At 39.2% G+C, this 14,248-nt stretch overlaps 1 protein-coding gene across 10 annotated transcripts; it reads right to left on the bottom strand.

Moving 5' to 3' along the window:
* Window positions 1-1,359: 1,359 nt before the first annotated feature.
* Window positions 1,360-14,029, bottom strand: marveld2a (MARVEL domain containing 2a). 10 transcript variants are annotated; one of them, XM_085280357.1, is made up of 11 exons: window positions 13,875-13,971; window positions 12,913-12,974; window positions 12,624-12,689; window positions 12,385-12,476; window positions 10,577-11,545; window positions 9,110-9,330; window positions 8,015-8,050; window positions 7,726-7,889; window positions 4,535-4,706; window positions 3,886-3,936; window positions 1,360-1,791 (listed from the first exon to the last, which is right to left on the bottom strand). In XM_085280357.1, the coding sequence occupies exons 5-11, from the start codon at window positions 11,526-11,528 to the stop codon at window positions 1,672-1,674; spliced, it is 1,716 nt and encodes a 571-aa protein (XP_085136483.1). In that variant the 5' UTR covers window positions 11,529-11,545; window positions 12,385-12,476; window positions 12,624-12,689; window positions 12,913-12,974; window positions 13,875-13,971; the 3' UTR covers window positions 1,360-1,671. The 10 variants fall into 10 exon arrangements, with proteins under 10 accessions (XP_085136483.1, XP_085136489.1, XP_085136482.1 ...); XM_085280363.1 differs by lacking the exon at window positions 12,624-12,689 and having other exon boundaries at window positions 12,418-12,476; window positions 13,875-13,972; XM_085280356.1 differs by having other exon boundaries at window positions 12,624-12,974.
* Between the last annotated feature and the right edge of the window lie 219 nt (window positions 14,030-14,248).

Raw genomic sequence — 14,248 nt, 5'->3', positions numbered from 1 at the left:
AAAAACCTTGGAAAATATTTTCTGTTCAGTGAAAAGGTTCACAGTGTTATAAAGCAAATAAATTGAGATTTTTAGGCAGTTACGTGACTATAATGTACAAAATGTTTTTTTCCACTCAAAGTCTGTGCAAGTTGCATCCAAAGTACACATAGCAAACAGCTACAATTCTACAATTCCTTACTTTCAGATTCAGACACTGCAACATAAAAATGTATCCTAATGTAATGCATCCTAATTTCCCCTTGGGGATAAATAAAGACTCTGATTCTGAAAACGTGCACTTAAAAGAGTATATAAACAGTGGTTTTCATGAGGTTAAAAGTAAGAAAAAACAAATTACGCAGACAACTGACAAAAACAAACAAACAACGGATTAAACCCTGACAGAAATAATGCAGCATTATCAATAATTATACAGACATTCACTTGAAACTATTGTCAGATATGAAATTAAATGGACAACCTCAGCTACATTTTTTAGTCACAGCATCACACACATAGAATTTTTTGGTTTGCATTCAATCAAATTATAAAGCTACAAAGTGACAGCAAGCTTAAAGGGTGGTACATAGACAGAACTGTGGTCTGGCTGGGGAGAGGGGTATTTGGGTTTTTTATTCAAGTTAGGGATTTATTAAAGTTAGCCGTGCTATTTATCCTAGTTCCTTAATATCCAGCTAAGCTAATCACCCAAATTTAACCCTGGAGAACCAATGGGGTCAGAGTCGACCCCATTGGTTTTCTAGGGAAACCATAGGGTCAAATTTGACCCCATGGGTTCTCCAGGGTTAAGAGTGTAGCCTAGGGAGTGGTGAGCACTCATATAGCAAAGTGAGACTAACTGGCATGGGTGATGAAGATTGCTGGCAGTCACTGTGAAATCAACTGCTAAAGAATTATTCACTAAGGCCTAAAGACATGTTAATGACACACTGTCAACCTCTATTCACTAGGGAAAAGTGTACACTCTTAACTGGTTGGAAAGTAGTTGCTAGAAATTGCTGACAATTGTTAGCATGACATCGGTTGCATAAGGGTATATGGTGCAGCACCGGAAAACTTGCAATTGCTTCAGTTGCTAGCATTGATCTAAGTGTGCTAGTAGTTTACATTGAAGACGCTAACTTGTCTGCAATCACTCACAAAACTACTCACTAAGCAGTAGCAAACCAGAAATGTAGACAATTCACCTTCAAAGTATAAATTGCAGATTTTGAAATGTGTTGGTTGTAGAAGTCAGGGACAACTTTCACTCTGAAAGCAAACATTCTCCATTTCCAGTTTGCATCACATTTTTTTAAGATTTACTATAGCTGCAAGTTTGTATCATCCACGCAACCCCCCCCCCCCCCCCCCAAAAAAAAAAAAAAACAAGCTATACATATATATAAGGTATTCCTATTAAAGATGAAACATTGTGGTCATTTGCTTTGGACTCTAAAGCTTTAAGAAACCACACATTCAAAAGAGAAATTGTTGACAGATGTGTTTTCTTCCAGTTATTGTCGCTGAACAGATTTCAAAAGGCAGGGAAAGCTTGATAAGCTCATGGTTTTGACTGCATTCAGCATCAACTTGCAACATCAAGTGTTCATTTTCAGCACTGGTGATGTAGAGATGGCGACAGCAGTTCAGTATTTGTGCTGCAGTACAGGAATTTCTCAGAGGTTTTCAGCTGTAGCCATCATTCCATTCCATGACTTTATCATATTCTTGGATCTTCTGTTTGATGTGTGATAGCTTGTTCTTCAGATACTCACAACGCTCTTTCTTTTCTAGGAAAGTGGGATCCTGTAAAGGTAAGGCAGAAACAGTGATCAGATTATAGTCTACTGTTCTTTAACCACCAAAAGACAAAGCCTAAATAACTCCTTGTTACAGGAAAAATGATTCTATGTTTCTTTACCTTCTTTTAAATGTACAAAGATGCCTTTTGTCTGCCCTCTGCCTATGGTTAGATTAGTTTAGAATTATCTTATTAGACTTTCCCAGCAAACACATCTTGTTTCTGGGACATATTGTTTTAGATTGTTTTATCTTCCCTAGCCCTCTGCTGACGAGACTAGCACCATATATGGAGTTGTTTTATTTTATCTGTTTATTATTTGTTATCCTGTTCTCACTGTCTCTGTGCTCTGTGCCTATAAAAATTACCAAGCCACTGTGCATGGTGTGAGTTGTTCTTAGCAGCTCACCCGTGTACACGTTTGATAAAGAAAGTAACTTTGTCTCATTGTGTCTTTATTTCTCCTGGGTTTTTTACAGAGTTTTCCCCCAACACTCCTAAATCTGACATTGCTGTCCATCAAAAACAATGTGCAACGCTGTTGCAATAGGCAACATGTTGCTTCATTACAACACTGTGGTTTTCGATGACTCCATAGATAGTCCTGCTATCCCAAATACTCAACACAACAATAACTACATTCTAAAATTACACAATATCCGTGGAGATTAGTAGACCTTTTCATAACAGACCTCTTGACTTGTAAATGCAAAAAAAGCACATGTAGAATTAATGATGGCTGAAGTTACAATATACTATGTCAGTGGATCCTCTCCCAAAAGGAATCAGGCCAGCATTAACACCTGATACATTACAGCAGAGACAGCAAATCTTTTTGATTTTAATTATAAATTTGACAGGTTATTATATCCCAGTGACCACTGAAACTAAAGTTAATTTAGCTTCAAAATAACTGAACAAAAAAAATTTGTTGCAGAGGGTCACTTTTTGAAGGAATAATAAGAATCCTGTACTTTTCCTGCAAACTATTAAAAAAAATTCTTCTGTCTACAGCTTTTGGCTCACTTTTGTTTCTCTGGACATTTTTCCAGCTGTATTTGACATAGAAAGAGCTTCCAGTTTTTTTCCGAGGTATACGCATAGGACCTTTGTCGACCTTTAGCCCTTCAAAGCTCTGTTAAACCTGATCATTTATGGAGCAATAAAAAAATATGTAAGAGCAATAAAAGATATGTCTGTAAAAATTACACCATGTTTAATCAATAAAGACTTTATAAAGGTATAAAAAAAGTATCAGAGGGCTGTGGACCTGAGAACATTTCCATTCAGTTTAATTAAACTTTATTTATATAGCACCTAATCAAGAAAAGTCCCCTTAAGGTGTTTCATAAAAACCCAACAATGTAAGAATGAAAACCCTTGAGAAGACAAAAAAAAAGCACATAGCAGCAATGGGAAGGAAAGATTGTCTACATGTTGCAACTGTTTACTGTCACCAGGGGGCAGTGTCACAAACAGTCTTTGTCATGCAATCCTTGTTGATGATCTGATCTTTTCTTTGGGGGTTTTTTTTTTTTTTTTTTTTTGCTCCTCCCTTGTTTATGGTTAATGTTGCTGTTGCACAGTTTCAAAGAAAGGAAAAGCGTTTTATGGTAATTAAATTTTTATGGAAAGTTTCGGGTCACTATTCTGCTAAAAGACCAATCTATGACTATGGTTCTCATCCATTTTAAAGCACATAGCTGCTCCCCATGTAAGTTAAGCCATCACCATTAGCAGAAAGTGGACAGGTTTTCTTTCTACACATGATGAGTTCAGATCAGGAATATCTTTAAATGACTGACTGACTGTAATCAATGCAAAAGAGGGACACTATTAATATGTGAGCGCCAAAATTTTGGCTGGGTTGTAGGGGTTTCAATATTTAGTTCACTCAGTGACAAGGAAATCAATTTGTAACTTCTGTAATGTGTTTTTATGGAATTTTGTGGTCGACAATCTGTCTCTTCTGCATTAAAATGAAACTAAGAAGAAGTAGAGACTGTTTATACTTTTGTAAGTGAAGAAAATCACAAATTTGGTAGGGAAATAATTACTTCCCCCCATTGTATAAAACAGTAACAAGACAATAAGCTCACATTTTTCTTCCTCTGGTACTCCTGGAGGATTCTGTTAATGCGATCCACCTCCTACAAGAACAGAAAGAGAGGCATAGTTAACTCAAACACTGAAACTCAGTATGAAAATGAGTTGCAGTGACGCAGTACCAGCAGCTTTCTGATGAGAGTGAGGAATTTCAGGGTGGAGGGGAAATGCAGAGGGGACAGGAAGTCCAAACAGGGGAAGTTACGGGATGAGGAAATGAGGTACAATTTCAAAACAAAAAGACAGAGTGTAATATTCCAAACATGCAATCAAAATGCATCCTTATTCCATTTAGTTTCATTTGATTCCTGAGTGGGTTTGCTTGTTTTAGTTTAGCTTTTATAGTTTAAAATGTTTAATTTTAGTTTCATTTTATTAGTTTCAGTGTAACCTATTAGTGCCTTTTATTTTTAAAATAATTACTGTATTTATGCCAAATGCAACAAGCAAAATTTAAGGGAGTCAATGTAGATATAACAGTACAAACAGAACTTTTTGACGGTGGCTAACTCAGTCTTGTAGACATCTATACACATCCAAAAAGGCCTCAATGGGTAGTTTAAGCTTAATGTGAAGCTGTGCTAAGCAAATCAACATCAGTTCTTGTTAAATTAAATTTAAGAGGTGTATATAAGCAATCACCATCTGGTTGGTAGGGTGCTGAGGTAAACTGCCCATCATAGCGTCCATCTCATTAAACTTCTTGAGGGTTGCCTGCACCTCTGAGTGGAGCTCTTTGTACTCTGCGTACTGGTCGTTGAACACGGCCCGGTACTGGTCCCGCTCCTCATCTGACCGGATCACTGGGTACTTACTGTAGGAAACAGGAATACAAAGAGCACAGTTTTAATGTCACATCTTTTCCTAACCATATTTAAGTTATACATGGCGATAGTGGAGATAAAGATCCAATATGCTATCATGGTTGTGTTTTCTATTTATAGTGTTTTACTATTCATTTATTTCATTAAATGAAATAAGTATTTTTTTTGTCTGAAATATGAGAAAGATTTAAAGTTTCATAAGTGTTTAAAAAAATGGTAAATAGTTAGACAAATTAGAAAAGCTTTTAATTTGCGATTTATTTTCATGGAGTTTTAATTGCCTTGTACATCTATGTGTGTATATTGGTTTATCAGTTTTCTTTGTATTTACAAATGTGTTCCGAGTAAACAGCTGTATTTAATGCACACTGTGAAAGGAAAAACTTCAGTGTTAATCAAAAATTGCTGTTTGGTTGCTGGAGGACAAGATGTGGTGGACAAACTGATATTCATCTACTACTGAAACACCTATATTACAAATAATACACTTCATGGTAACTGACAAAATGATTGCCAGTTTATATTAAAACCATTTGCTAGTTGAGTTTCAGTGTGTTTGACTTTGTAAAAACAAAATCAGTGCAAACAAAATAGAAAACTCACAGAAAAAATTTCCTATTAGAAAAGCATTATACATGCTTCCCCTAGGCAGTATCATCAGAAGACATAGCATACATTTTCACTACTATGCTGATGACACCCAGCTCTATCTATCCATGAAGCCAGATAACACACACCAATTAGTTAAACTGCAGGAATGTCTTAAAGACATAAAGACCTGGATGGCCGCTAACTTTCTGCTTCTTAATTCAGATAAAACTGAGGTTATTGTACTCGGCCCTGAAAATCTTAGAAATATGGTATCTAACCAGATTCTTTCTCTAGATGGCATTACCTTGGCCTCCAGTAACGCTGTGAGGAACCTTGGAGTCAGACTGCTTTCTTCCATTTGTGCAACATCTCTAAAGTTAGAAATATCCTGTCTCAGAGTGATGCTGGAAAACTAGTTCACACATTTATTACTTCCAGGCTGGACGACTGTAATTCACTATTATCAGGATGTTCAAAAAACTCGCTGAAAAGCCTTCAGCTAATCCAAAATGCTGCAGCAAGAGTCCTGACAGGGACTAGAAAGAGAGAGCAGATTTCTCCTGTTTTGGCTTCCCTTCATTGGCTTCCTGTTAAATCCAGAATTGAATTCAAAATCCTGCTCCTCACATACAAGGTCTTAAATAATCAGGCCCCATCTTATCTTAATGACCTTGTAGTACCATATCACCCTATTAGAGCACTTCGCTCTTGCTCTGCAGGCCTACTTGTTATTCCTAGGGTATTTAAAAGTACCGTAATTGTCGGACTATAAGCCGCTACTTTTTGCACCAGCTTTGAACCCTGCGGCTTTTAGTCAGGTGCGGCTTTTCTATGGATTGTCCATGATTGTTGTCATATCGTAAGAGGATTTGTTTTGTTTGTTCTGCTGTTGTACGGCACTACGTTGCCTGGCGGAAGGATCGGGGTTCAAGAATGGTATGTTGGTCACGTGTCCATCCGCCAGGCAATATAGTGCCGTACAAGTAGCGCGAAAAACAAACTTCAAAGTAGCGCTACGCGTTCAGCGGGAGTCGTGGATGACGAGCGGCGATAAACTTGCGAAAAGCAAGTTATGCTCAACTCCACCGGTGGATTCTGACAGCGTGGAAAAGTGTGAAAACATCCACGATCACCAACGGATTTTGAAGGGCTGGACTGCTGCATGATGGAGAGGAGGACACCGCCACGGCCCTTCTGAGGGTGTTCGACTCTGACACTGACAACGAGGATTTCTTTGGTTTTGAAAGTGACAACGAAGGAGAGAAGCGGAGAGTGGATGACGAATCCACCCTGAGCCTGTTCGTTCCGACATTGGAGAAGAGGACTTTGGTGGTTTTAGAGCGCAGGAAGAAGAGAAAGATGGTGAATGACTGACTTTTCTTCTTGTTAAAGCCGTGTCACTGCACCTGAGCCTAAAAGGTAGTCCGAATCTATTGTTCTGGTGTGCTGTAGGTTACTGTTATGTACTACATGTGCAAATATGTACCCATAACTTGTTTTTCAAAATATTAATAAAAGGGGTGTGTCTCCAAACAGCCATCTCTTTCCTGACAATTCGCTTTGTGCATATTCTCTTACATATGATAAGTCAACATTGAAACACCTGCGGCTTTTAGTCAGGTGCGGCTAATGTATGTACAAAACAGGATTTTCCCCTGATTTTAGCTTGTGCGGCTAATATTCAGGTGCGCTTTGTAGTCCGGGAAATACGGTAGAATGGGAGAGAGAGCCTTCAGTTTTCAGGCCACTCTTCTGTGGAACCAGCTTCCAGTTTGGATTCGGGAGACAGACACTATCTCTACTTTTAAGATTAGGCTTAAAACTTTCCTTTTTGGTAAAGCATATAGTTAGGGCTGGACCAGGTGACCCTGAATCCTCCCTTAGTTATACTGCAATAGACGTAGGCTGCCGGGGATTCCCATGATGCATTGAGTTTTTCCTTTCCAGTCACCTTTCTCAGTCGCTATGTATTAATAGACCTCTCTGCATTGAATCATATCTGTTATTAATCTCTGTCTCTCTTCCACAGCATGTCTTTATCCTGTCTTCCTTCTCTCACCCCAACCGGTCGCAGCAGATGGCCGCCCCTCCCTGAGCCTGGTTCTGCCGGAGGTTTCTTCCTGTTAAAAGGGAGTTTTTCCTTCCCACTGTCGCCAAAGTGCTTGCTCATAGGGAGTCATATGATCTGTATCTACTTGAGGCGATTTTTGTTGTGATTTGGCGCTATATAAATAAAATTGAATTGAATAGATATGTTTATGTTTAAGTGTGTGCAGGTGTGATTTTCCCTCGTCTTCTGTGATGTCTGAGCCTTTTTATTTAACATTTGAAAGGAACAACTGCAGATTGACTGTGTACTGTATCTACTTTTGTCTGACTCTCTTGACTTTTTTTTTCTATTTTCTAGGTAACACTTACGCAATGTAGTCTGGCACTATAACAGGTTTAGGAATGTGCCCCGAAGGTATAGCTCCCTGCAAAACCTTTGCAGGAACTGCTTTTGGTGCAGTATGGATGGGAACCACTGAAGAGCCCTGGACCTTTTCTGGAATTCTGGGAGCAGGAGCAGAATCTGTTACCATCTGCAGAGACACAGCAACATGTTTACTGCATTACTGTAATACTTACAGAGAAATCATCAAACAAGCATTTATTCTTTCTGCATTCCATCTTTAATGTGTGAAGTCTTTTCTTACAGAATCCTTACCAATGACTGCACAGCTCGTATGTTTGATGGCTGCATCTGCACATGTAAGATATATAAAAATATAATTCATTAACATGTGATTTATATTTTTTACATCTCTATGTTTTACTTTTGAGCTGCCATTAAACCCTACAATAACAATAGGAGTTTGTAAATTTTGTTTTTGCTCTGTTATTTTTAAAATGTTGTCTTGTGTGCCTACTGAGCTCATATGTCTTGAATTGACGGCAAATATGTTTATTTTATTTTTTATATAAACCCCTCGAATGGACCACAAGCCCACTGGCTTAGTGTGAAAAGCAGGACTATACATCCAGCACACATGTATTTAACCTTCATTCAGGGTTTTGCAAGCAAGGATACTAAAGCTACAACTATAAGCTAGCTAATCTGTACTATTAACCAACTGTTGCCATTAGCCATTACAAAAATACCATAAAGAAATTTAAAAAATAATTAATAACCAATTAAACTACATTAATACCCATTTGTCTGATATCCTTCCACTTGTAAACAATAATTATGGAAGGCTTAATTGTTCTTTGCTACATGTGAACAATGTTAACTGTGATTAGGCGCTTACTTGCAAATGACTTAAGAAATAAACTCCCTGGTGTCTCCCTCTCTCTTTTCACCCACTATGTGCGCACAGAGTACCTACACAAACTGTCCCTCACAATTACAATTTCAGTAGGTTAACAGTGCTTCCAATTTTAGTGCATAACTAGGCAAAATGACTAGTGTAGTTATGACCAGTGGCATAAATCATCTCCTTTAAATCTCCGAATTAAAAACGGTCACTTGCATGTTGCACAATTAATAAAAGAGAAAGAATACAAGGCAAAACTAGAGTGAACTATGTGTACCCCTTTTGGCAACACATGGGCAGGACTGGCAGACCCCACCCACTCACTCACTCCCCTGGAGCTTGTGTGCAAATTATGTGGTTTGTTGTTGCAGTGCAGTCTGCGTCTGCATGTGTGGACATGTTTGAGACTGTTTTTAAGTTATCAAAGTGAAGAACTCTTGACTGAATGTAAGGAATCCCTAGACCCAATTTCATAAACAGAGCAAACCTAAACAAAGCAAGCTTACCTCCTGGCCGTACCTCTCCCGGTATTTACGTGCAGCTTCGTGTCTCCACAGCTTGAGGCACACAATGGCTCCAATCAGATACACGAGCATTGTGACAAAGAGGAAGATAATGGCAGCAATCTGGCCTGCTTCCGTTCTGCAGAACGCTCCGTTAATGCCATTGTTGAACATTGGGTAGGAGCAGAGACCTCCACGAGTTGTGTCTCGAACATAGACAATGCCTGGAGAATAAAAATATTCTATTATATATGCAGATCAAAAACTGATTTAAAAAGAGACTGAATATTTAATTCATTTTAATTTTAAAATCATTACATTATACCACCAGACAAAGTTATGCACTGGAATTACCTCAGTTTTACCTGAATCTATTTTTTTTACTTGATGCTTCAATCTCTGCAATACTGTATTTCTAAGCACAGCAAATTAATCAGAGTTGTAGTTAATATTAACATATCTGACTTCTTTATATTTGCAATTCAGTGTTTGGTTCTATAGAGAGTATGAGAAGTACATGTCATGACCCAGAACCCCAAATCACAGCCTTTATCTTTGTCTTTCCTTTGTCAATTTTCACACACCCTTGGGTTACTGATTAACTCAGACTGGCTCCACATATATATTGAGAACCAAGTTGTCATTAACCCAAGTATACCTAATAGCTTCACTTCAACCTTGCTACAATGGCAAAATAGTTGAACTGAAAATTGTTTTCTCTTTTACATTTTTAACTGCATTCCACCAATAACTGGGTTTGAAATACAGGACTTGCCTATTAATGAGTCTATCATGCCTATCATGCATCATAACCGCTTAAGCTTTAATTAAGAGGGAGTACTGTGCCAATTTCTTGCTTGATATTATTTATTTCTGGACTCTATTAAAGAAGATTTCTATGATTCACAGTTTAAAATAATCATTCATACTGGGCCATGGTGCATTTCTCAGTTCACTGTCTGCACAAAACAAGATGTTTTTAGGTCCCCGGAACAACTTTCACTGTATATAAAAGATGAATGTAGGCATTGAAAAGTGACCCACTGACTTCTGGACTATGCATTTTGAAATTAATGCATAATTTTTAAGTCCTTAGTTGTCAAAGGAGTCTTGGCAAACTTGGTTAGCAAGCCACAGAACACACTGTAAAGAGTTCAACTTTCTTCTAATTTCAAGAACATACAGCTGTCTGGGTAAAAATCCAAGTAACTAGACCTAGAATTGCTTTAACAAAATTTATCAGGTTGAGTAAAAACAAACAAAACAGTAAAATTCCAAGATTTTAGCACGGCAGTCTATGGTGATGTCTGGGTACTTTCTATAACCCTTGCTGTAAAGTCTTCAATGAAATTACATTGATGGTGTCTACCACGCTGAAAAAAACTATTTAAAAATATTCTTTTAAACAACAGATTCTCTGAATAATCCACTGAACTGTCTTCAATGACAAGATGCAGCTATGTTTCCTACCTGCTGCCATGTACAGCAATGCCAAGGCCAAGTTTATGATAAACTCAGTCAAAGGCCACCAGGAGGAGTCCAGCAGGATGGTGCGGTAGTACATGGTCATCCCGAGCACTAACATGATCACAGTTACCACCCATGCCAGCCCTGCCACTACCAACACAAAAGGGGTTTTGGGGCCTGTGTAGTAGGAGGTCCCGTCTATGCTGCCACCATAGTAACCTGCTCCATAAGCTCCACCAGGAGACGAATATCCAAACATGTTGAACCACTCATTGTCTTTGTGGATATAAGCACAGACACAGGCAAATACACCTGCTCCCAGCAGCAGCTCCACACAGCCCAGAATCCTCAGCAGTCCTGCCCAGGACTTCATGTAGGCATAGCGCTGATGGTACTCCTGCACTCGCTCACTGTAGGTCAGACCTGTATGGTAGGTGTGCCCAGACACAGAGTCGTGCCCATCCCTTGCTTCCAGAAGCTCTTTGCGTGAATTGTAGCTGCCGCCTGATCCGCCATATTTATCTTGGAATGACGCAGGAAGAGAGGGGGAGTGTGGGGGGGAGCAGCGAACTCCGTCTGTTGTGCTGTTGTTATTGCTTGAAGACGTAGGCATGGACCACGTCTTTTTACTACTGCGATTGCTTCCTCTGAAGAAGTTCTTCCATGAGTTGGGGATAAAGCGGTGGACTGGTTTGATGTCAATGGCAGGATCAGGCTCTAGATCAGTGTTGTCTTCACTTCCACTGGGGTCAAACTCAAGGCCAACAGGAGGCTGAGCAGGCAAAGGCGGAGGTGGAAGAGGGTCGGTGCTCTGAGCAAGATGAGGAGCTCTCTGCTCTCTCAGGGGCTGTTGATCATAGGAGTCTGATCGGGGTAAAGAGCTGGGTACCTGGTCATAGTGGGGCGCATGGCGGACACGCTCAGTGCGTCCGTAAGAGCCTCCTCCATAGGACATGAGGATGGTGATGGTCCCTAAATGCACAGACATGTTTATAAGTAAATATTTGGTGTACTGTGATTGATATATATATATATATATATATATATATATATAGAGATACACACACACACACACACACACACACACACACACACACACACACACACACACACACACACACACACACACACACACACACACACGTACTATTTAAACATACATGGTCCCTAACAGACAGTGCCTTCTGATCCTGTTAATTGTAACTTCTCTTAACAATTCATCACTGAGCAAGTCCATTAATTTTTGAGACTTGAAACATAGTTGACTGGTTGAATAAACACTCCCTAATTAAGTATTCAATGAAGTGTGATCCATCAAGTAATTATGAAGTGTGCATTTGTTTTAGCTTCATTCTTATTATCAACTTAAATAACAGAAGAAAGAAAAAAAGGAGAAAGAAAAAAGGAAGAAAAAAATCAAATTAAGTCTCAGATTGATGATGATCTCATAAATGATACTCAAGCCCAACATTCACGAGGAGAAAAAAGTACACCAAACTAAAAAAGATAAGCCCCAGAGTACCAGAAGCCACCAGCAAAAACCCTCTTCATACAAAAAGCCCTTGTGATTTATGATGTTATCCAAGCCTCCTCCATGCAAGCTGAATAAAGACTGTATTTTTGTGCTGCAAACAAGTATGGAGCATGAATTCCCCTGTTGCCTCAATAAGCTATTCAGGAATGCTTTACTTACTGCAAGCTGCTACTGCAGACAGCACAAAAATACATTCTTACTAACTAATGAGCCTTTGAAAGACAGTTTCTTGTGGCAGATTTGATCTTGAGAGGTTAAAAAAAGTATGCTTGAATACCTCGTTTACACGCAGTCACTCAACACGACTTACATTGGCTTGCAGGTCAGAATGCAAACCTTGTATGACTATACAGTGTACAGATGAATCACCTGTAGAGACAGACAAGGGAAGATATGAAGATGAGTTGTAAACTCCATGCTTTGATCAACTGTCTTATCATTTAATGCACTGTACTTAGGCTGAAGCTAAACTGGCGAAAGCTGGCAATGTTTCTCACACAAGCACATTAACCTTACCTTAGTTTGAAAGTTCAGTCTCTGCTAACCAGCTACTTCTGTTCCCTCTCGCCTCTCCAGCCAAAACTAACATAAATTGAGTTGCCAGTCAGTGAGTGCCTTTCACCTGACCATCTCAGAATCGGCTGTTTTTTGTATGACCTAATTATGCTTAATGAAGCTATTAAACAATCAAAATTTTACTGTTGTACTATGAGAACTATCCAAGGTACAGGACCTTAAAGTACACTGGGGTGGACATAGCTCCAGAGTTGTCACATCACTAGAATTTCAAACTCTATACCCATACCCAGGAAATGACTTGCTATTCGATACCATTTTCAATATCACTGGGAAGATGTTGACTCTGCCCTGCAACAACATAAGTAATGAGGAAGAAGTCACATTAACTAGTTAATGTTCAACTAATTTCACCATTGTGAAAAAGATGTAAAATAAAAAGTGTAACAGGTTCACTTTAAGCTTTCTCAGAGTATTGACCAATCAAACGTCTCCTTTGGTTCAGGCTTATCACAACTGGTCAATGCAAGGAGAAAAATATTCTTTTAATATCACATAAAGGGTCAATAATGAAAATAACCGTCTTATTAATTTATTTAACAGATTATTATCATCAGCCGTAGAGTAGTATTTTAAATTCTAGTATGGTATTCATAGCTGGAGTAAAGGACCTGAATTCTTGAGCTGTGACTAAACTGTAGAGTAGCGGCTCACGACGAGGACTGTTAGTTCACTTTTGACTTTATCACCAGTTCAAGTCAGACAGACGCCTGCTACTGTTATCACGAAGCTGTTCCCAAGCTCTACTTGCTTTAATAATAAACAGGTAACGAGAAAATAGGATCACTTTGTAGTCCGTATCAAATGATATCACTGCGCGCAAGGAAGGAGGCCTGGACCTGTGGACTTCATAGTTTGAGCTGGCACACAGCATGAGGGTTCGGGCAAGAGAACAGGTCAGCCCAATATTCTGGTCTGACTCTATGTTAAGCTAATATCGTTTTCAACGTAGTTTGGAGACCGCGATATGAGTTTTTCTTCCGAACACAGCTGTTTTCACATGTTTGGCTGAGTGAACAGGAGGTAAACTTCACTCGAGCACTCAACAATTTGACTCAGCCTTCTGTTTACCGCCTACTTTTCGACATAAAAACTTTTATTCCGACACGCCAACCGACTCCTTCTATTATTCTGCGAAACACATAACTCCGCGCTCTGTGTAGTGGAACCATCGCGTTGGAGGTCGCTTACCTTATTCGCTTTCCTTCCTTTTCCCGTTCTTCTCTCTCCCATTTCAGTAACGTTAACCGCAGGTTTCACTCGAAGGCAAGCACGTGACTCGCCCATCCCTTTGACGTCACTACACAGAGGAGCAGTTTACCTGGTTGGAAAAAAGAGAAGTTCAGCAGCAGCTCACCTGACGCCACCACAAACTGACGCCACCACAAACTGACGCTGGCTCGTTTAGATCTTCATCCATGTAGACGCTACCACTTTAATCTGCAATATAATAATAAAGTGTCACTGCTGCTGCTGTCAGGACAGTAATCAAATATAAGACATACTGTGCTTTCGAATACCACGCTAATAACACAACAATAACAGAGAGAACTGGTCCTAGCTGG

The sequence above is a fragment of the Mchenga conophoros genome, linkage group LG7 (genome assembly GCF_057382185.1).
Source record: "Mchenga conophoros isolate Kocher_MC1m ecotype Shallow Benthic linkage group LG7, M_conophoros_male_GT1.1, whole genome shotgun sequence".
In the NCBI taxonomy this organism is placed as follows: domain Eukaryota; kingdom Metazoa; phylum Chordata; class Actinopteri; order Cichliformes; family Cichlidae; genus Mchenga; species Mchenga conophoros.
The sequence above is the reverse complement of the archived record's forward strand: the minus strand, read 5'-3'. Positions and strand labels throughout refer to the sequence as shown.

Excerpts from the sequence above, each read along its gene's own strand:
- marveld2a (XM_085280364.1), bottom strand. The coding sequence starts at position 11,528 with ATGTCCTATGGAGGAGGCTCTTACGGACGCACTGAGCGTGTCCGCCAT. Across the intron at positions 9,331-10,576 it reads ATTGCTGTACATGGCAGCAG|GCATTGTCTATGTTCGAGAC; the intron begins GTAGGAAACATA and ends TTTATTCTCCAG. Across the intron at positions 7,890-8,014 it reads TACGAGCTGTGCAGTCATTG|ATGGTAACAGATTCTGCTCC; the intron begins GTAAGGATTCTG and ends GTGTCTCTGCAG.